The sequence below is a fragment of the Lasioglossum baleicum genome, chromosome 13, assembly GCF_051020765.1.
Source record: "Lasioglossum baleicum chromosome 13, iyLasBale1, whole genome shotgun sequence".
NCBI classification, from domain to species: Eukaryota; Metazoa; Arthropoda; class Insecta; order Hymenoptera; family Halictidae; genus Lasioglossum; species Lasioglossum baleicum.
Genome location: NC_134941.1, coordinates 8,376,500 through 8,399,328, shown reverse-complemented (window position 1 = coordinate 8,399,328; position 22,829 = coordinate 8,376,500). Strand labels below are relative to the sequence as shown.

The following is a 22,829-nucleotide window of genomic DNA, read 5'->3' as shown; positions in this document are numbered from 1 at the left end:
TTCAAAATTCAGTAGTACAACTCAACGACAAGTCAGACGCTCGAAAAATTTTCAAAATTCAGTAGTACAACTCAACGACAAGTCAGACGGCCGAAAAATTTCGAAAATTCAGTAGTACAACTCAACGACAAGTCAGACGCTCGAAAATTTTCAAAATTCAGTAGTACAACTCAACGACAAGTCAGACGGTCGAAAATTTTCGAAAATTCAGTAGTACAACTCAACGACAAGTCAGACGGTCGAAAATTTTCGAAAATGCAGTAGTACAACTCAACGACAAGTCAGACGCTCGAAAATTTTCAAAATTCAGTAGTACAACTCAACGACAAGTCAGACGGCCGAAAATTTTCAAAATTCAGTAGTACAACTCAACGACAAGTCAGACGGTCGAAAATTTTCGAAAATGCAGTAGTACAACTCAACGACAAGTCAGACGCTCGAAAATTTTCAAAATTCAGTAGTACAACTCAACGACAAGTCAGACGGCCGAAAATTTTCGAAAATTCAGTAGTATAACTCAACGACAAGTCAGACGCTCGAAAATTTTCAAAATTCAGTAGTACAACTCAACGACAAGTCAGACGGTCGAAAATTTTCAAAAATGCAGTAGTACAACTCAACGACAAGTCAGACGCTCGGAAATGTTCGAAATTCAGTAGTACAACTCAACGTCAAGCCAGACGGCCGAAAATTTGCGGAAATTTTTCGAAAACCTCGAATATTGAATTTTGTATTAGGAGAGTATGATATCGAAGGAGGTAGCACGAAAAATCAGTAGTAGAACTCAACGACGAGTCGGACGTGCGGGGAAAATTGGTGTTTCAATAAATATACAAGCAGATATGATTTTTTCTTACATTGTCTTTATTTATTTCTTGTAGATTCATACATAAAATGTTGGTATCGTACATGTACATTGTCACGTCCAGTGGTTTAGCCAATAATAATAATTGATGAAACCGATAACGTATAACATACATTTTTCGAATTTCTTTTTATAGTTGTTCCAATAATGTTGTACGAGAAATAAAATATCAAATATTATAATTAATAATTAATGTTAAACTATCGTATATTATACCACATTGCGTGCGATAGAACTAAGGAAAACTCATAAGATATATTTCGCAGTTGTCTACATGGAATCGCTATCCCATGTGATTTATTTCAAACTTAAAACTCAACTTGAATTTGAGCATTTATTGAACGAATTAAGAATACATCGAAATCTATTTCATTAAACAAATGAAATAATTCAAAATATTATGCGAGCGAATAATTAAAAGAAGCATCCGTTGGAGCCTATTCATCACTGAAGAATGTGAAGATAGTCCAAAGGAGACTAGGAAAGATACTACGTAAAAGAAATGGACAAAGGAATCGATGAGCAGTTCCCCCGATCTAGGAGGATGTGCAGAGTAATATGATCTGGCCAAGAGGATGATAACCACAAATCGAAAACCAACATCCGGTTAAAATGCAGACGATTAAAAAGCAAAGCGATTACGAGGAATTGGTAAGGGTGCACTCACCTATGAAGATTAAGCTTAGAGCAAAGGATTGATTGATCTATAAAAGGGATGGCTCCTCATCAGGAGCTCACTTGACAGTCAAGATTTTCATGAAATACGTTCGGTTAGTCAGTCACCATAAGGAATAAGTTTAAGTTCGCGAAAGCGTGTACACCCGCTGGAGCAATCGTGTGTGTGGTCAAAAGTGAAGTTTATTAGCGTGTTAAAACCCGCCGGATATTTTTAACATCCGCACCAACCAACAACATCAACGTTAGAGAATCATCATCACCAACAACAAATGATCAACACTGGAAAATGAACACCACCACATCATTCTAAGGCGTGCGAAGCGAATGTATTAAACAGCTTCAAAAGCGATAACTACGTTACGATAAATACTAACAATTTCCAATAAGATCATAATAACCAAATGTATCCGTTTGATTCTTAGAATATATTCCTGTTTATTTTTACATAAATCGAAACTTCAAATCATTTTTACAGAGTTCCCCAACTTCGATTTCAACTATCCAAATCCTCATTTACCCGAACCGAAGCCGATGAATGCAGGTAGGTTCGAAACTGCGTTGTATCTCAATTCTAATATTTAAATTAACTATTCATCTTTCAAAAACGTCCACCTTAGGACGTAACAACATCATTTATATTCTAAAAATTTGTAACAAGATTGACTAACAAGGCTGTAAAATCTAGCTCCCTCAGACACACACCGTTTGTGTTTGCAACCTCACGTAGTTCGCTAGAGTTGATCGTTTCATTTCGATAGAGTCTGCTGTCGTACTAGGGCATTTCCTACAGAGTCGGCAATTCAGAACCGTAGACAGAAGAATGAATTGCATATTGGATGCAATGACTGTGCTGATGTTAAGTTTGTGTTCTCGCGAAGAACGTTTACTTAAAAAGAAGTTTTCCGCAGCGGTGTTTCCCGTTTCGCGGACGCTCTCCATCCGTGAAACGAAATAGCTATTGTTCGGCCCCTGCGGCCCTTCGTTGCCGTCTACCACTTCTGGCTTTTCCTTCGTTTTTAGGTAGCGGTATATCCGCGAAAGCGAGAGTGGTTGGGGAAACTAGGGAAGGAAAGCCTGGGAGAGAGAGAGAGAACTTGAGGATTCGGTTGGAATGAAGTAGAACACTTAGCACGTAGAGGCCGCACGAGTGTCGTGGCGTCGAGTTCCTTTCCGCTTATACCTATTTCTCGTTGGGCCGCGTTCGGTCTAATTGGAGAAACAACAGACTCATTACCCGTGGACTCGAGCAGAGACGAGAGCTCATTTGACGGGGGCTGAGGGCACTGGGTCGTGAAATTTTTGTATAACGAGCCACTATCCCCAACGCCGTGCACAGCTCTCTTTCTCATTCGCCCTCTCTGTTGGGGAATGCAGGGGTCTCTAAGCATTCCTTGAAACCGTTGACTAAGGTGACAGAGACTGCTGCACACGCCTTTGGTGACGCAAGAAACCTCCGGTTTATCCCCTTTTTCATAAGCAGCCGCCCCTTGTCTGCGTCGCGCGGCAGTTAGCACGGTTACACTGGTTCAACTGCTTCCTGCTTTTCTCTTCTGTTTTCGCGGGTACGATAATGGCACCATATCGTGTGTACTTCTGCGACTGAAAATCAGTGATATTGTGTTACCCACATTGATCATTGATCGATTGCTGCTAGCGTTGAATGCAAAACATTGTGGGTAAAGGAAACATCTATTCACGACAGACTATCGGTGAGATTTACTGGTAAAGCTCTTTTACTTCTAACGATTCTTGTATGTGATGTTGTTTAATTCTTCTGTAAGCTTCACATACATATATTTCAGAGGTGGGCATTATTTGGACCGTTTATTTTGAAAGTGGTGCAAGTCCATTTTCTCTTGTTTCTAGAAAATTAAAAAGGTTAGCATATTAGTCAATTTAAAAATATGTATAAATTTTTTGCTGGAATGAATTTTCCTCTTTTTGTATAGTATTTTTGTCCAGTATTTCGCTTAATTTTGTTTATTTGTTGCATATATTTTCCTTTATTTTGTTCTGCAGAATCTAAGTTCTCAGTAACAATATCCTCATCCGATGAAGATTCTACCTCTATTATTCTTTTTCTCTTTTTACTATTCGTTAATTTGTTGTTCATAGCGGAATTATCTTCATCCTCTGAATCTAAGATTATTCTTCTGTTTAAATTCATGGGCTTTATTTCTGTGTGAATTTATATAAAATTAAATAAAATAAATATTTTCAATTGTCATAAAATAATATTGATTTACCATTTGTTCTTACCTATATCACTATCTCATGTTAATATGAAGTTATATAATATAATATTAAATTAAGCATGAATTACGTGATATCTCATTTTTTTTTTTTAAATGGACTTACACCACTTTCAAAATAAACGGTCCATTTGACGAAATATTTAACTGATACCACATACTCACCAAGAGGTACAATTCTAAAATCCACATTCTTGCCGTGTAAGATTTTAAATATTTCCATTCGAAGAGAAAATTCTTCCCAACTTCCCAGTGACTTACAATTAGAACCGAATGAAAAACGAATTCCGTGTGTACACAATACGTTTATTCAAGACACTACCATCGTCTACGAGAACTAAAATAAATATAAAATTCGGTGACGGAACAGAAACGAAACGAATTTCGAAATTCTCCCGTGTGGCACACGCTCGAAATCAAAAGACAATCCTCTACGGCGAACGTTTAATCACATTAACACAGAAATCTCGATTATAAAACAAGAAAGAACAACAATTGGGTACGGCTACGGTTACAAACGTTTTTTTTCTTTTTCTTTTATCCATTCCCAGTCCGTAACGCAATCGAAGGCACATCGTACTAAATGTCTCGAAACAATGAATTTCTCTCATTCTCGGAATTCACACGCAGACACGGAGCCATCAGCAATCAATCACCGAGCCGATTAAAAGACATAATCTACTTTATTCTGATGATAGTGATCCATGAAACATTGTCCATATACATTATACTCATATCTATATACACACAGTGTATCCCATTCGGCGTCTCGCGTGCGATTATTTTCCAAAATGCAGCTCGTTCGAAAAAATGTTGCCGAATATAACACGAATCAGGTGAACAAATACTTTCTTTCAAAGTGATTCTTTTTTTTTTTATATAGAATTGTATGTTTTTATTTAGGTAGAGATGCGTAGCTCGTTTCACGTTGAATTTATTGATCGATAATCAGGATTAATATTAATATTATTACTATATATAATCGATTAAGGTTTTTAAAGATTAATCAAGGTCGTCTCGAGATAATTCGAGGATATTTACTATTTAAATTTTTATCGTTTAGCATTTAATCGATTAATTTTGATCATGAATGTCTAGTGATCACCAAAAGACGTCTTAGATATGTAGTATAGATTCATAAGATCAAGAAACACTTTATGAAACAAGCTGTAGTGTGGAAATAATTCCAAGTAAATCTTCAAATGAGGCACCCTGTACATATAAATATACATTGTAGATCTGATTTATAATAATATACATATACAATAATATATATATTATTTTTGTATAGTTTATTCATAGGACTATATAGAACAAATAGCTCTCGTTGCTAGAATCTAATCGGAACTTAACATAGATAAATGTATCCTCTTTCGTACGAAGAATGAACGGAGGAAGTAAAACCCGGAAGTAAAGGTCGAGGGGTTTCCGGTCTGTTTCGAGAACGCCTCGATCGATCTATCGGTTTCGTAATCTCTCGTTTCCTTTCCTTTTTCCTCTTTTCTGATTCTCTTCTCCAAATAGCTCGTTATTTCACGAACATACACCGCGATACGGACAAACTATACAGACCACTCGGAAGATATACCGTTTAGTAAAATGATTAGCTTAATTCTACACACTGCTGAGGGCACGGCGACGTAAGTTCTCCGTCAAATAAGATTCCATCCACGCTTATCTGATCGTGATTTCTTCGTGGATCTCTCGAACTTTCGGGAAACCACAAGTCCCGATCATGTTACTTAAGCTTAATCGCGGAAGATGCTCGAAGAACGATTGGACTGAACTCGGGATCAGGTTTCGTGCAACTAATTGATAATGAACCAATTCAATTCTGGTCGAGTAAATCACAAAATTGAAGCACTAATTAATTTTCTCTTCACCCTCTGAGTAATTATGGGCAGTTTAGACTGTGGATTTTCATGAAAAAGTGAATATGTATTTCGTCCGAAAATAATGTAACAATATTTTAGAAACTTTTCTAATGTCTCCGTAATTTTGTAAATGCACGAAATCCACATCCTAGTAATATTCTATGTGTTTAGTGTCTGGATTGTGTGTCAGATGAAGATTCAGAGCAATTGTTTAAAGATTCAGACAATTCTCTACGAATTTCGACGAATTTACCGTTTTGATACGATTTGGAAAGGTCGAAGGCGGTCGGGGAAGGGTTCTCACACACGCAGAAACGTAAAAGGTATAGGTACGTTATATTGAAAATTCCATTGAAGAGGAGAGATCAATGATTTAATTACAATCGTTCTAGGGCTGCCGAAATTATCCGCAAATATTGTACTCCGAATTACGCTTAGCTCAATTATTGACGGAATCGTGCTGGAGGTCCTGTTGTCCCGGACTCGTACAAACACTCACGTCTTCAAACAGACACTACCGTTTGTATCTTAAAAACACACGCGGAAGCGCGCGTGTTTAAACAATAATAAACAATGATGGAAACGCACGCAGTGGTATCGGTGATTCTACACTGCGTGTATTCGCGCATTTACATGTTGAACATTGAGAAAATAGTAGCTTGAAAATTGCTCAACGAATCGGCTATTACGTGATCCCATGACACACGAAACTATTTTGTAATTTCTATTCGAAATTTCTGATGTAAAATTACATACTTTTGTTCTGTAGTATTTGCCAATTTCGCGTTTCTTGCTACAATGAATAATATCAACGTTGTCTTTTAATTTAGAACAGTACAATTGTGTGTTGAAAAGTCATTACGTGTCTCATGGGAATTTTTTAATGACCTAGTTGGTCAACGTATCAACGAAGAATAGTATTCCCTTCCTACAACAACTTTGCTCGTTACTATACATTTAGAGAGAAGTGATGATCCTCTTCATCATGCTCGCATAATCTACTTCTCACCACAAGTACAATCCAAATATATGTATTTGACTATGTACAAACCATAATCTATCAAACATTATACTGTTTTAAGTACGCAACTTTGGAGAGAACGTTATATCTTCCGTAGCTCCGCCCAGAAGGCGGACGGAACGCCCCCCATCTCGCTGCGCAGCCAATCGCGAGGCAGTGGGGCGTGTCGAATCAATGGGGACCGCCCACCGTGTCCCCAAATCGCGCGACGATACAGAGGAAATGTCGTATAACGATTTAAACACACATTTCTTTGTAATAGTCAACTTCTGAACTCGATGCAGTATAGTTTACGGTAATGCGGTGAGAGTAATGATACGATTATACAGACTCATAGGGAGGGAATACTTCATTAACATAATACAGTGTTGAACGGATCCTCTATTCGATTCATGTTCGTAGAAATGAACCCAGTAAAATTGGCGTAAACATTTATGGTACACTTACGTGTAACCACGTCAGTGTACCGCCCCCGTTGAATCGATTTCGATCCATCGTCACGCTCGCACGGTGTCTGCCTAGATCATCTCGCCTCGGTTATAACAATGATATTATAATATTACAATAATAGACGCACATAATAATTTATGTAAATAATACACGGCTACAATAATAAATACGTTAGCGAGACTGTTATACGACGAATCTCGTATCCATTACCATGGGATCCTGTAAACTGGTGTCTCTTATAACATAGAAATATGAAAATTGTTTATGGTACTTCTTACGAACCGGTTCGCGTCGCGCCTTGAAACCGCGAACTGTCGCTCCAACGAAAAATCAAATTATCCAGAAAACATTCACGCAGCATAGTGCCATAAACAGATAGCAGCACTTCAGTCTTCCCTCGACTCTAATTTCTTGTGAGATCGCTCGCATGAACAAAATATTTCGACAATTCGTTGCTTCAAGGTACGCGAAAAATGTCAGCGATAACTCTCTATTATCCACACATCGTTCCTAACGAAATTCGCACACGTTGTTACAGACTATTCACGAAGGGTACTTGAACAAAACGAGGATCGAGAAGTTCGATGGTGTTTACAGCTCGCGAAAATGGACGAAGAAAGCTGAACGCATTCCATTAAACGTTTTCCTGTCATTCGTTATCTTGGAATCGTTCATCCATTTTTGTGATTTTTCTTTCTCTGTCGTAGATTACCCTGTACATAGAAGAGGGATAGAGAGATAGGGAGGTAGAGATAGATAGAGAGAGAGAGAGAGAGAGAAAGGGAGAGATAGAGAGAGAGAGAGAGAGAGAGAGAGAGAGAGAGAAAGGGAGAGAATTGTAAACTGTCTGAACTCGGATATTAGCAGCCCTAGTCCTTCGTTCTCTTCCACCGCCTAATTATCATTGATCTTCGCGAATCGAGTCGAAGCGTTTTTCAAGCACTCGCGGCGCGCGAGTATTACGAACTATGCTTTATATCTGTCGGGTCCAGACGAGTGTCGGATAAGAGAAACAGTTCACGACGTTCAATGATAATCAGCTGAGTAATTAATTCGTGGCCTTCGTGATCATTCAATTGTAATTGTTAAAACTGAACCTACCGAACACTAAAAGCGATTCAAATGTTTTAGCTTACAAAAATGAGACAAGGCTCTGCTAATTTCGATTTTGTGCATTTTTTATTACAGTAGGTGCATGGATAAAGAAATTTATCGAATCAATTTGTAAAATGAAAAATATAAAACCGGTCATTTGACCGGCACTGGTAGGTTTAATGTGAGGAAATTATACTTACAACGAACTTCAAAGAATAACTAACATTTGTATGCGCAGATAGAGAGCTAAACGCACTATTTCTTCCATAGCTCCGCCCAGGGGGCTGTCGTAACCCCCTCCATCGCGCGGCGCAGCCAATCGCTAGGTAGCGGGGCGTGTCGAATCAATGGGAACTGCCCAAATCCCGCGACGATACAGCGGAAATATAAACTCGGTGAAGCTATGGAGGTAATAACACGAAGAAGATAATTTTTAAAAGTGGATTATAGTTCTACACGAAGAGGAGGCTACGAATTAATTAGCACAGCCAACACAATTCGTTTGACGCTACGAGAAGCGTGTTATAATACGTCGTTCGATGACTCGGCCGCGTCCGACTAACGATTCCTTCAATGAGACGGAAGCAACTGATCGGATATCAATTATACTCGGTACAACATCGCGCCTAGAATCGAATTTGATTTCGTTTCGATATCACAAAATAACTTATTTCTGCTCCTCGCCATGGGGTCAAGCGCATGGAGCAGCGATCAAACTATAATAGAACGTGTTCTTTGTTGTCTTTTTCTCTTTCTCATTCTGTTCGTATGGGTGTGAGTGTGTGTCGTGTGTGTGTGTGTCTCGGCTACCGTATGCTTCGCGCTCGGAGAGTAATTTTCTACGTGCAATTGAACGGAAACGGAAACGCGAATATGCAACGCGGAAAATTTTCGAGGAACATTGGGGGATTGAAAGGGGTGGGCGGGTCCGTGCACACGGGTTCGTGAACAATTGCAGTCGCAAATGAACGCGTCTAACGGAAGTTCGAACGGTTATAGTGTAAATGAATAAATAAAACTGGCGGAAGTAGCGGCACGGATCCCGAATCCCTCGTCAGAGCGTCGGGGACCCGTAGGAAACGAGGCTATTCTCGAAGTTCTCGAAGAGTTTCAGCAATTTCAGCTGCTGCGGCACTGGCTCGGATTAGCGAAACCGTCTCGCTTCTGGATTACCGACAGATTTGTCCTCGACACTTTTTCAGGCCTCTATCAGGTCCAAAAACGAACTTGATCGTTTCAGAAGGACGATCGTCTTGGATTAGATTCCCTGTTTTCGGATTCTTAACCTTTAACTGGTGTACCGGGATCTCTTGCGAATAGACAGCGGATCTTTATGCAAAATAACAATTTTCTACCTGAATCGCAACATACTGGAGTGAAATGGAAATTTATTTTCTGTCTTTAAAATCATCTAATGTGTTCGCCGATTTAAATTAATTAATAAATGCATTAAATCCGCTGTGTCTACTCATGAACCTCACGAACATTTCTGTACACTAGACGTATAAACACATTACGTTAAGGGTCGAGGCTGGTATCTGTGATAGGCGCGGTTTTTGACAAGGGATGGTGTATTGACCATCCGACGACGAAGCCTGGATCTATCTTAACCCGGAGCATCAATATGTATATTCAATTATTCAGTCTCTCGAAAATTAATTAAATGATTGCTGTATATTAAGAACAGAAAGATTATCGTGTTTATAAGAAGTGTTTTTAACAATATGTTTAAAAAAATTGATTGATTGATTGATAATGATAAGAATGGTCCGTCGTCGGAGGATTAAATATTGTAGACGTCAACAAGTTCCTAGATTTAGCCCGGTAAAGTAAAAAGCAGCCGTACACTTTTCATTTGCCTCGAGCACATGACCACGTTCCTTGCAAACAAATTTAGCATATGTCCGACTAATGATTGTGCATTTAAAATTTGTCTGATACATTTTTCGACCTTCCAACACCAGTCAAATAACCGGTGTTAGATTTTGTACAATGTGCTCGTTAAAATGGTAGAAGTTCTAAATTCTGGTAAATAAATCTTTCTATTTGTATTAGGTCCAATAAAAAATGTGTAAAATAAAATTGGCGAGTAAAGATTTGAATTGTTATAGCTGCGTCAGTACTCGGTAGCTATTGGTAGGTTTATTAAGCGTTTATTAGCTTCGAGACTCGTTGCACTAATCCGACCCTCGGCCCGTTGAAAACACAGCACTTAAAGTTAATTAATAAATAACGGTGTGAAGTATCTATTTAAATTCGAAAATCCATCGAACGTCGCTCCGAGTTTGCTCGTGGCTGCTCGGACCATGTAACACTAACGCGAGCACACGATCCGAGCTCGATCACTATGTTTGATCTCAAGTACGTACGTTGCCAGACGGAGCCAATATTGATTACGGCGATTTGTTTTCAGCATTTCGTTCGTCGTAATAATCCATACATTTTATTACTCTGTGTTTTTTTTCCTCTCTCGTTTCCCATTCGTTTTAAACAGTTACGCTAGTTTTTTGTTGGACGATGTTTGATGCCTCTGCGTTCGTAATTCGCTGAAGAAAAAACTGAAACCGCACTCACACGTCATCAAAAATACACGTTTGATATGCTAACCATTTTGTCGCAATCGCAGTTTAACACGGGAAGAGTCCACGTTCATTCTTTTCCGTTTCCTCTTCTTCGTCGCCCATCTTCTTCGACTTCTTCTTCGACTTCTCTCTTTCAGCGTTCACTATTTTTGCCATTTTTTTGTTTTTCGGTTATTTTTCATTTTGTCGCATGTGTGACGATACAACTACGAGAAATCAGATTTATACGCCACGATGCATCTGACCTACCGTGGAAATCAAGTAACTTTTTACCTCTCGTCCCTTTTGTCGCGTGATCGGTTACCGTCACTGTCACCGTTTTCGGCTACTACTCGGATTAAAAGAGGTGTCTTAATGATACCGGTGGCGGTCGGCTCGGTGCTAAATCGGCTTCGATTCGGCGAATTTGCGTATCGATGCTATCACAAAAATCGCGGAGGATTTACGATCGGTGGATCCAAAGCGTTTCTGTTAAATCATTAAATCCTTAGTGCAACATAAACGACTATCTTTACGCTAATTTAAGGGTTACGTGAATATTTCTCACGTTCAGAACGATGATTATGCGTCGACCAACAAGCTCTACAGTCAGCTGATCGATTTTTACTGCCCGGAGATTCTTGACGAATTTATTTACAAATATTTCAGTAGAAATTTGCAATACCTTGAACAACGTTGCTTGAAAAATAAAGTCATACAAAACTACAATATTAGCTGAAATTTCGTTTCCGATTTCATATAAACAATTTTTATCTTATTTTTGATAAGAAAGTATTCTAGATAAGTGTTTCCCTTGCTTGTTTTCTCGAATTTTTTCTTCCTGCACATGCTTTGTAATAATTTGTTATTGGTTAAATCATTATGTATTTACAATGAGTTCAATAAGAGATCATATAATAAGCAGTTTTCCTATTCTATTGTAATCATTGTATTGATAGCAGAGTTGGACAAAAATTTTATTCAAATAAAAATTTCGGTTTAAATTAAATAAGGTACGTTTTCTATATTGATTTGTAAATATATTGTGAAAATAAGGTCCTGTTTTACCCCTTGCCGTAACATTTTCTTTACAGTTACAGTGATTAACACTTCTTTATCCCTAAAAAATCTCGTAGGCTACATTTATTTGAATGCTTAAATATTGATTACAAACGAACCAAATTGTATTTCATCTAAAAAGAAAGGCAAACATTCGTATTTGTTAGACTTTGTTAAAGTCTTCATCACGAGTCTGACTCGGTAAAATACAGCAAGGGGTGAATTAGTCAGGCTAATCAATGTTCAGATTGAAGATTTCCGACGCATTGAAGACTTCCGACGTCTTTCGCACAGAAACGTTAAACACAAAATGCCAGAATCGGTTGGCGCGCGATGTTAAAAGTGAAAAGAAAAATCGCGAAAAAGCTGATGATTAATTACGCAACGTTCTTCCGGCAAGGCAACAATATTTCCGTTCCCCGGCGCGAAACGCGCCGCGCGTTACATCCCCAGCAATCTACCTGCAATTTTCATAAAACGTTACCACAAACGGACGGCCTGGTTTTCACCTATTTCTCAACGACGCTAGAAAAAGAATCCATTAATGTTGCACCCTACTTAAGAATCTCCGCGGCTGTCTACTTAAAAATCTTCCACCGTGCCACGAGCAGCAGTCGGACAAATCGCAGTCTCGAGCCATCCCGAAACGTGTTTCACGCGAACCAAGATGGCGTGGTGGGGGGTTCCTCGAAAATTGATAAGAAACACGGCTACGGTACTATCACAGACGAGAGGCACATCCTGAAGCCGGGTCGAATCTGACTGAATAGCCTCGAACGAATGCTTTGAAATGGCAAAGATGCACTTTGAACCCGTAACTTTGGGATTGGAAATTGAGCTCTGGCATCTGTATTTAATTATCAGCCAAATTAGTTAAGTGGAGAAGCCTTAAATCTTCATTTTGTTGGAGTATCCCTTTCCAACATTTTTTTACGTTTATGTGGCATCTTTAACCCCTTGCCGTACCTTTTCGTTTACATTTACAGTGATTAGAATCAGGGATCATAACTGTTATAACTAAAAAGAAAAAAGTCATAGAATAACAAGTATTTCATCGACTAAAATTCGTATTGGTTACAGGTAAAGATTATAAGCAACCGAAAATTTCTTCTCTTGTTGGTAAATGTTATCGTTGAGAGAAATTCATTTCGATCGTTCATAACAGTTATTGATGAAGGAAATTTGTAATAGTTATTATTAAATTGTACAACTTTCAATTGGTAGACGATCAGTTATTTCATAAATTTTTCATTCGTAAAATTAATTGCTACAATCAAAATTTAATGTGACAAACAAAAACAGATTTTGTGTTGCTCTTATGGTCTGTTGATTTGTCTTGTACGAAACCTACTCGATGGATTTCACAGGCTTGCTCCATCCGAAAAAGAGAAGACAACTCAATAAATAAATAAGCAACCAAAATGAATTTTCTCATGAATAATTATTATGAACAAGTGAAAAGAAATTAGATCATCGAGATAACTGTTATGAGCGATCGAAATGAACTTCTTTCATCGATAACTGATTTGAGCAATCGAAACAGTTTTTCCTCATCGATGACAGTTATCGAGTAAGATCCAATTTTTCGGACACTAATAACTGTTATCTGTAACCAAAAAGTATAAAAATCAATATTTTTTAAATCATTTTGTCCTTCGAATTTTTTTCTTTATATTTTGTGTACATTATCTTAAATTTCAATAATAATCAACTTTTTATTAATGAGTTTTATCGTAGAAAATTTTAGAATAACTGTTATCTTTGGTCCTTGATTAGAACGTCTTTATGTATGCACAGAAATGTCGTAGAAGAGAAAAGAAAATATATATTTTTTGTATGGTTACATTTATTCTAATGCTTAAATATTGATTACAAACGAGTCAAATTTTATTTCATCTAAAATGAAACGCGTAACATTCATATCTGTTAGACTTTGTTAAAAACCTTCATCACGAGTCTGGCTCGTCAAAGTACGGCAACGGGTTAAATCAAATTAATTAATTAAATAGGGGTTGATATACGATCTCTGCTTTGTGATCCCTTTTTGCAAGCTACTGGAGGTACTTTGTTGATAATAATTTGCTAGAACATTAATTATTGACAACAAAGTATCCTATTTTATCTTAGTCTGAACGATATTACCATTTGTATTTGTCTCAATGTGGCAGTTAATTTTCCTCGAATCTAGAGGGAATGTTCAACCAGTTCGAGTACCATTTCCACAGGATTTAAATAGCATTCGAACGACGACTGGGAATAGAAACGTAGTTTCTTATTTTCGTCCGGCAATTTTACGGATTCCGTCTCGAAGCGACCCGTCGGTATCGATACACGGTGTCTCGACCGCGCCGCCGCCGGTAGCCAGTAATTTTCGGAGCGTTCGATCGGTCGGAATCTCGACCGACGAGAATCCTCGTGCCGTATATTCCTTAAACGTTATCGGAAGTCATTGCATTTGGCAGGGAAGAATTTTCGAAAACACGAGACCGGAACGCGTCCTGCATGACTACGTGGCCTGCGAACACCGGGAGAACCAGAGCGGCGAGAACGCTAGCCAGAAAATGATTAATCGTTTTCATTTGAATGGCGAGAGCTAAAAGAAAAAAGTTTAACGCTTCTAGCTCGAGCTAGGAAAGCGAAAAACAGAGGAAGAGAAAAATAAAAGAAAAATACAAGTGAAAGAAAAATAGTATAGTCGAACAAAGGTGAAACGCTTTAAATCATTCTCGTTCCGTGGATCCTCGCGACGGTTCGGGATCCATCGATACTAAACTCGCCGAAATAGGTCCCAGATCTGGCACGGGACGACCCTGAATTATTTGTTAGGCATTTAAGCTATATACAGACGGGTTGTGTTATCCTTAAAGGAGATCGATATGTCTCGTTGGTGGCGTTGGTACAGGAATCCCCCGGACAACGGGTTTTTTTCGGGGGTTCGGGAATGGTTTCAGGGGTTTAGGGGAGGTTGGGGGGAGACCGTGTTCCAATGACTAATTCTTTCTCGACTTATTCCTTCGCGGACAAGGATCCATTAGTCAACGCCATGACTGGGCCGGAACTTCCCCTCGAGTTCGTGTCAGAGTTGAGTTCCAAGGACGAGTCCTGTAACCGAGAAAACGTTGGATCTGTTGAGCGAACGTTTCGATAATTATTTTCAAAGTTCCTGAACCTCGGGATGGGATCCTGTCAATTATGGTTGCGATAGTCGATGGTACGTTCCGAGAAAATAAAGTAATTTGACGGGATGTCGCAAAAATATTAACACGTTCGCTACCAGCATTTGTTTCGTTGCTTACACGGCTAATGGAACTTAATAAATAAATAAATAATAAATAATGGAACTTCGAAAACTTCACAGTTTAATTGTTTATATCTTTAAAACTATTGAGTTAATACTCCTAATATTTTGCATATATAATTAGAGATCCATATACCATCATCTCACAAAAAGTTATCAAAATCGAAGTCGGACACTTGGAGTCCTTCTCTGTCTAAAAATTTCTGTACCATTATCCACAATATTGTTTACATTATTAACTATGTTGGTATCTAATCAATTATTTCATTCATGTGCATAAAACAAATTCATAATACAATGGAACTACTCTAGATCGGAAGAAATGTTTAATTTTCAAGTTAAAATAGAGGTGTGAATCAGAGTGACCACTAAAAATTTCTGCACCATTATCCACAATATTGTTTACATTATTAACTATGTTGGTATCTAATCAATTATTTCATTCATGTGCATAAAACAAATTCATAATACAATGGAATTACTCTAGATCGGAAGAAATGTTTAATTTTCAAGTTAATATAGAGGTGAATCAGAGTGACCACTAAAAATTTCTGCACCATTATCCATAATATTGTTTACATTATTAACTATGTTGGTATCTAATCAATTATTTCATTCATGTGCATAAAATGAAAAAAAATCATAATACAATGGAATTATACCAGGTCGGAAGAAATGTTTAATTTTCAAGTTAAAACAGAGGCGACTCAGAGTGACCATTAAAAATTTCTGTACCATTATCTACAATATTGTTTACATTATTAACTATGTTGGTATCTAATCAATTATTTAATTCTTGTGTATAAAACAAAATTATAATACAATAGAGTTATTCTAGGTTGGAAGAAATGTTTAATTTTCAAGTTAAAACACACAGCTCCGACTGCGAAGGTTTAATATAGACAATTTTTATTTCGATCTAGCCACCAAGTCACCGGGAACGCAGAATTATTTTTTCATGTTCCACGAACTTGTATACACGGGGACAAGACAATCGCGAGAGCCATAACGCGTTTACGCGCGGAGATTACGCGGATACAACGGTTCAGCCGAGCCATTCGGCAACGATTGTCCCGGGTGAATACGAAACCGAAATGGCACGGAGTGGGAGGGGCCATTCGGGGTCCCATAGTGATTTATTCGCGGGAAGGAAGCTTCCGTCTAAGCTCGCGTTTCAACGCGCGAAAATCGGCACGTCCGTGGCTTTACGACTGCGTCGACGACGGAAGTGATCATCGAATGATCGGTTTTAATGGCTATCCCGCGTACCAGTTTACTACGATGTCCAATATTCAGTCTGGTGGACGTGACACTCGACAGATTAGGTTCCTATCCGTAAAGATTGCAGTTGATGTCTTCGGGATGGGATAGGAATAGGAATTGAGGATCCAGGAACGAGTGCTACGGATTAAAAGCTACGTACAATGCTGAGGGCGTGCATGATACAAGCTTGCGTGGTGTTCTCGACGTGCATCAGCTCGTCGCATTCTTCGTGGTCCAGTCCGTTCACGTCAGATCGTATTTTAATCGGTGACAGAGCTGCCTCGTTGTCCGTTGATTTACCACTGTCGGGGGACGGTATTAATTCGGGCACATCCAGATCTTCCTCTTCGGCGCGTTCCTCGCAGTCCGACGCTTTTGTCTCCTAATTAAACAAATTAAACGATACCTCGATTATCTTTCCCGGTCGCTCCTCCGTGAAACAATAGAAGGAAGTTGCCTATGGGGTGGTAGTTTTTTAATTTATAGATTTTATACAACTGGAAGAGAAAATTTCTCTCTCTCTCTCCTGAAATTTTGCATTTTATTGCTTCTACATTCTTCAAAAATGCCAAAGTTGTTCGCTGTTGTTGAAACGGCCTTTTATTGGCACGCCGATTGATAGCCGCCATTGCTAACAAAAGTTGAAACGTCTGAAATTAAAAATATTTTTGTTCTCAATTTAGGAGATATAATATTACGTAAAGTGTAGCCTAGAATTTTTATAAATATCAAAAAATCCCATTCCAGATAATACCTGTTACTTTGAGAATAAAATTTTTTACATTTTAGACGTTCCACAATAAGCTGTTGTAAAGTGTATGTATGCAAAGCTCTTGTGATATTTCATTTTAATGTTTTATCGTCAAATAGTTGTTCGCTGATCCGTTGTTTGTCAAAATTACGAAACGGGAAGCGTTGTTTGGAATTCGCGGAGGCTAATTTAATATAGGAAACCGCAAGTCGATAAAATAATTTAATTGTGACCTCTACATTGTTTCTAGATTATACCGGCTACTCGAAACCCCCTCCGACGTAATTTAATTCGCGATACGTCGCGTCGATGGGATTGAATGGATACGGAACCTAAAAATATCGGGGAGAAATCGATGTGGCCAGACAATTGAACGTGTTAGCTTGACCTATCTTATTTTTCTTTCCGGTGACGCATGTCATCCCGGCGATAAGTTAAACCCTGTGCTCCTGCATATTTCTCGGCTCATTTTCATCCGGTTGGCTGACCGAAGCATTCCTCTTTTATTTCCATTTCTGCGCAACGTTTATTGGCATTAACTACGCCATTTTCTACCAGCATTTCGACACTTGATCGCGTATTTTTCGAGAAGAGATTTCCTCTGTTTTAACACTTCTGAAATTCATTTTTTCCTTACACATATTCACAATATCAAATTGAAATTTATTTCTCATCATTATTAATTTTTAATTTGTGTTATTCTACTGTATAAATATACTTGTAAGAATTCTTCTCATATTATTTCAACCTGGTGTATTTATTGGAATTTTCACCAGTTAGTTTTAATATATTTCATTTGTACATATTATGAACACACAAAAATCCTCCAAAAGATCTTTTTTGTATTTAATAGTTATTTTTAACAAGTTTAATTTGTACCATCACAGAGAAATTCTTCAAAAGATTTTTTTTGTATTTACAACATTTATTTTCAATCTACTGCATTTTTTGGAATTTTTACTAGTTCTTCTAAACAAATTTAATTCGTACTGTCGACGGGAAAATACTTCAAAAGATTTTTTTTGTATTTAGAATATTTGTTTTTAACCATCTGTATTTATTGGAATTTTTATTCATATGAAACGAGACTGAATATCATTCATTTCTATTCTACGTTGGGTACGTCAAAGTGAGATAAAATTAATTAACAGTGTTCAAAAGTATATGTATAGTGTACATTCGTTTGCATTCCTTAAACATTGTAATTACATTCGATCAAGTTTATTTGCTAGTGTTGAAACCTTCATCGGGCTTTTTGCTCTATTTTCAATTCCCCATTCGTACATTCACAGTTCCCCGTTCCATCGATTTTTCGTTACTAGTTTCACTCGGGGATAAATAAAAATAAAAAAGACGTTAACAAACGTCAATACCCGACGCAATTCGACGTGACAGTTTGCTATGAATTATTTCGTGGTCGAAGGAATCGATGCTTTTATTTTATAGACGCTAATGTTGCAGGCTAGAGAGACGCTTTATGATAGAAGTTGATTAGTGTCATCCATCAAAACTTATACTTCAACTGTCCATCAACATAATTTAGCAAATGACCGCATTAACTAAAGGATTTTTTTACATTACTTTACAAAAATAACAAAAACGTATTCATCCCAATTTTTGCCATTCCTTGGAAATACTTCGGGTGGTTCCTGAGGTAATTTGAAGAAACTTTTTCCTTTGCGGAAATGTTCTCCGCGACTTCGTTTAGAAGTTATTAACGTAAAACGCGAGCCAATCAGAGCGCGGCTATAGTGAACGGATTCGCGCTCTGATTGGTCAGTGTTTTCCGTCAATAGCTCCTTAACAAAGCCGCGTAGAATATTTTCGTAAAGGAAAAAGTTGCTCTAAATGACCTCAGGAACACCCTGTAGATATCCAAAAATAAATTTGTTAAATAATTTCTCATGGATCTTTACAATCTCAATATAGTTACAAATTAAAGATATTAAAACCCGCGTTTTGACGGTAAACCTAGTGTTACGTTTTCAAAAAATGTTTGAACCATAAAAATAGAAATTGTAGCGTCAAGAAAGAATAAAATAGGCTGAATAAATTTTAACAACGTGTATAAAAGAATCCTTGCCGAGCTCTTTAATAAATATTTAATATTGACTATGTGCCTAGCGAAGCATAACAGCTTCATCTCCATTAACCCGCGTTTCCTTGGCGCTGCGATTTTTATGCCGCACATGTTTACTCGCGCAATCAATCAAGACACAAAAAGAAATCGAAGAAGTTAATTTATTTAACAGCCAACCCGCTCCCCAGACTGTGGAAACGGTATCTGAAAGGACGGCATTTAATACTGTTATTGCTCGTTACGATTACGTCGGGGAACTTACGTAAATTTACATTTTTACCGACAAATTCAGCGAAACTTCAATTTACTTTCCTCCGGCAAATAGCATTCGGTCAATTAAAAGGGGAATGAAGCGCAATTAAAGTTGATTGCGGTTCGGGTTTCATCATTCTTTGAGAATTTTTGTACGCGATGCGCGAAGATCCGTGCATAATTATTAGACTGCGGATTTTATGCATTTATGACAAAAATGAGTAGGTGTAAATAAACATGAAAAACATTAGACGAATTTAAAAATATTTTTATATCATTTTCAACCTACTAAACATATTAAGAGTGAAGATAAACTTCTATGTCGCTCCGGTTTGTTGCAATTCAGGTGGAAAATCTTTATTTTGCATAAAGATTCGCTGTCTAATAATTACACTGCGGATATTTTGGTACAGTGTAATGTGTGAGGTTCAACAAAATAAAAATTTTAATAAATAAATCCTTTTATTGAATTTTATATGATTTTATCCATATTTGGGTGTAATTGGACTCGTAATGTACTTATTGGCAATGCAACTGCATGAGGTCCGACATACAAATTTCTAAAATATGGAACTGGAATCATTTCTTTTATTTAATTAAAATGTTCATTAACGTTATGACCTTCTACCCTCATATTCGATGATTTTATGCATATTTGGTTGTAATTACACTGCGGATGCACTTATTGGTAATGTTAATGCATGGAATCCAGTGAAATACAAATTGTAACAAATTATTTCTTTTATCAAATTAATGTGTTCGTTAATGGCATGGACCTCTACATTAAAATTAATATTCCTACAAAAATTGCAATCAAATGAAAATATGGTTACTATATTATGTTAAGGAACAAAGAAATAAAAATCTGATTGTAATTTCGAGAAAATTATGACTGCGTTAATTAAAATATCAGTGAATTAAAATTAATATATTAGTTCTGCAAAAATTGCAATCAGATAAAAATATGGTTACTGTTGAAGACCAGAGATGAAATAAAAATCTGATGGCATTGCAATTTTGAAAAAATTGTGACTGGTATAAATCCGTAAAGTCCGCAGGCCAATCTGCTTGTAATTTCAAGAAAATTAAGACTACTATAAATATGTAAAATCCGTCAATTAAAATTAATATTTCTGCAAAAATTGCAATCAGATAAAAATATGGTTACTGTATTATGTTGAGGACCGGATGAAATAAAAATCTGACGTTATTGCAATTTTGAGAAAATTGTGACTGGTATAAATCCGTAAAATCCGCAGCCCAATTAAAATTAATACAGCGTTCGATAACATCGAAACTGAAGACATAGAAAAGGCTTTCGAACCCCGAAACTCGAAATAATGGGGCAACCATTTCTCGATAGCTCGATCCGTATACCTTGTTGCTGCCCTGGAGTTGACATATCGACAGAGAAACATATGATGAAGTAATATTTTCCCAAGGTGAACGTCGTTCCCTACGACGACAGGATTTCATTCTTTCGTTGCGGAGTTTTGTTCCGCTGGTTCGTAGACCGTGTCTTAAACATCGAGTCGCTTGACGATATTACTGCAACTCGTCCCGTAACTTCGCGTACCCTTTACTGTTCCACCGTCTAAATTAATATTTGACGCGTACCTGCAAAGGGTTACCTAAAAATGTAATTACTTTCTCGTTCCACAAATTTTTTAAAAAGACCGTCACTATAAAATTCTTTAATGTCTATTTTTATAGATCTGAAATTATTATTTTCCCAGATAAATTTATTTCTCTCAATTCTTCTTTTAATAACATTGATTTCGCCAGTGTCTTTTCTGAGGTGGATTATTTGAACTCGTATTTTGTTCGTTTATGGATCTGTGTTTATAAAATATATCATGGGGTGTATAAACGTATCTGCAGCATGAAGTTATGGCCACGTAAATTTACTGGTAGCTACTATTCTTATTACCGTTTCCAAGATTTTCCCAGATTTTCTAGAAAAATGAGTAGACCACATGAAGTAAGAATAGTTTTAAAAAATCATTAAAAAACGAACTGAAAATCTATGTGCCAACAGTATCTTGAACTTTTTATTTTGCATAAAAATCCACTATCCCAATGATAAAGAATCCAAGAAAAAATAACCCAGATCAGAAATAAAATGGAAATAAAATTGTTCCCATTGTTCATACGTAACAAAACGATACACAGTTCATAATGTAAGAGGAATTAAAAAATATGTAAAATCGACAGAAGGAATGTACATACAAGTAAGTGGAAAATACAGTGTTGATTGGCTTAAAAATGACCACGGTCCACAAACGATGATTTGTTTCCAACTTTCCTCGGCCACGTTCGTTACAAGTGGAAGCTCGAAGCGATTATTCCGAAAATGAAAAGAGTTATACAGATTTTATTTATGGGACCATAAGCTCGACGATCCTCCCAGTATCTAAGCATAAAATTCCCGGCGATAATGTCTTTTATACACCGCTCTCTCACACCAGGTTGTAACACCGTCGGGCGTGATCAACTGCGGCAATAAACCGAGAAGTCATTCGCAGGTTATTGCGTTAAGAATAAGAGTTTTTCCCGCGGAAAAAACTTGGAATTCTATCTGGAAAGTTTTTCATCGCGCAGGTATTACAACACGTCGAAGCAATCTCCTCGATCCGTGAATATTTTAAAACGCGTTACGCAAAGAATTCGCCGAGTACGTTTTCGCGAGGAATAAACTTTTCGAGAGTTACTTCGGTTTCGATCGCTCTCTGTGAAATACTGTACAGGGTGTATAAAAGGTAATGGTCACCCGACCTATATAGGGGTGAATCGACACGTTTGAATCGATGAACATTTGTAAAAGAAACTCGCCGAAAAATTCTTATTAAAGCTTTTTTCACATCAACGCTATAAGCTGTTAAAGTTTTTGCAAAAGATTGTGTGCAGTTATATGTATAGATAAAAGGGGTCCCATGGAAATCACCGACACAGATTTCTCCGACACGGTTTTCGCCGACACGGTTTTCGCCGACAACGTTTCTCAGACTCCAGATTTGTCCGACAATAGCTTTGGCCGACAACGCCTTTAACCGACAACGAATTCGATCCACAACAACTTAATACGACCACAGTATGCATTATCATACAGTATTATCATACAATATTATCATACTGTGTTTCAAGTCGTTGTGAATCAAATTCGTTGTCGGTCAAAATCGTTGTCGATCAAATTCGTTGTCGGTTAAAGGCGTTGTCGGCCAAATCTATTGTCGGAGAAATTTGTGTCGGTGATTTCCATGGGACCCAGATAAAAGTCTATTACTACAGTCCACCTGACTGTGTCTCGAGGCACGCACACGATTATGTGCT

At 37.5% G+C, this 22,829-nt stretch overlaps 1 protein-coding gene across 1 annotated transcript in view; it reads right to left on the bottom strand.

Annotated features, from left to right (window-relative positions):
- Nucleotides 1–4,225: 4,225 nt before the first annotated feature.
- LOC143214746 (uncharacterized) overlaps nucleotides 4,226–22,829 on the bottom strand; it is a 446,535-nt gene continuing 427,931 nt past the window's right edge. Inside the window, exons 11-12 of the mRNA XM_076436114.1 lie at nucleotides 16,577–16,798; nucleotides 4,226–14,957 (exon numbers count right to left, since the gene is read on the bottom strand). Coding sequence (XP_076292229.1) covers nucleotides 14,862–14,957; nucleotides 16,577–16,798 — 318 coding nt within the window. The 3' untranslated portion in view covers nucleotides 4,226–14,861. The remainder of the gene's footprint in view (nucleotides 14,958–16,576; nucleotides 16,799–22,829) is intronic.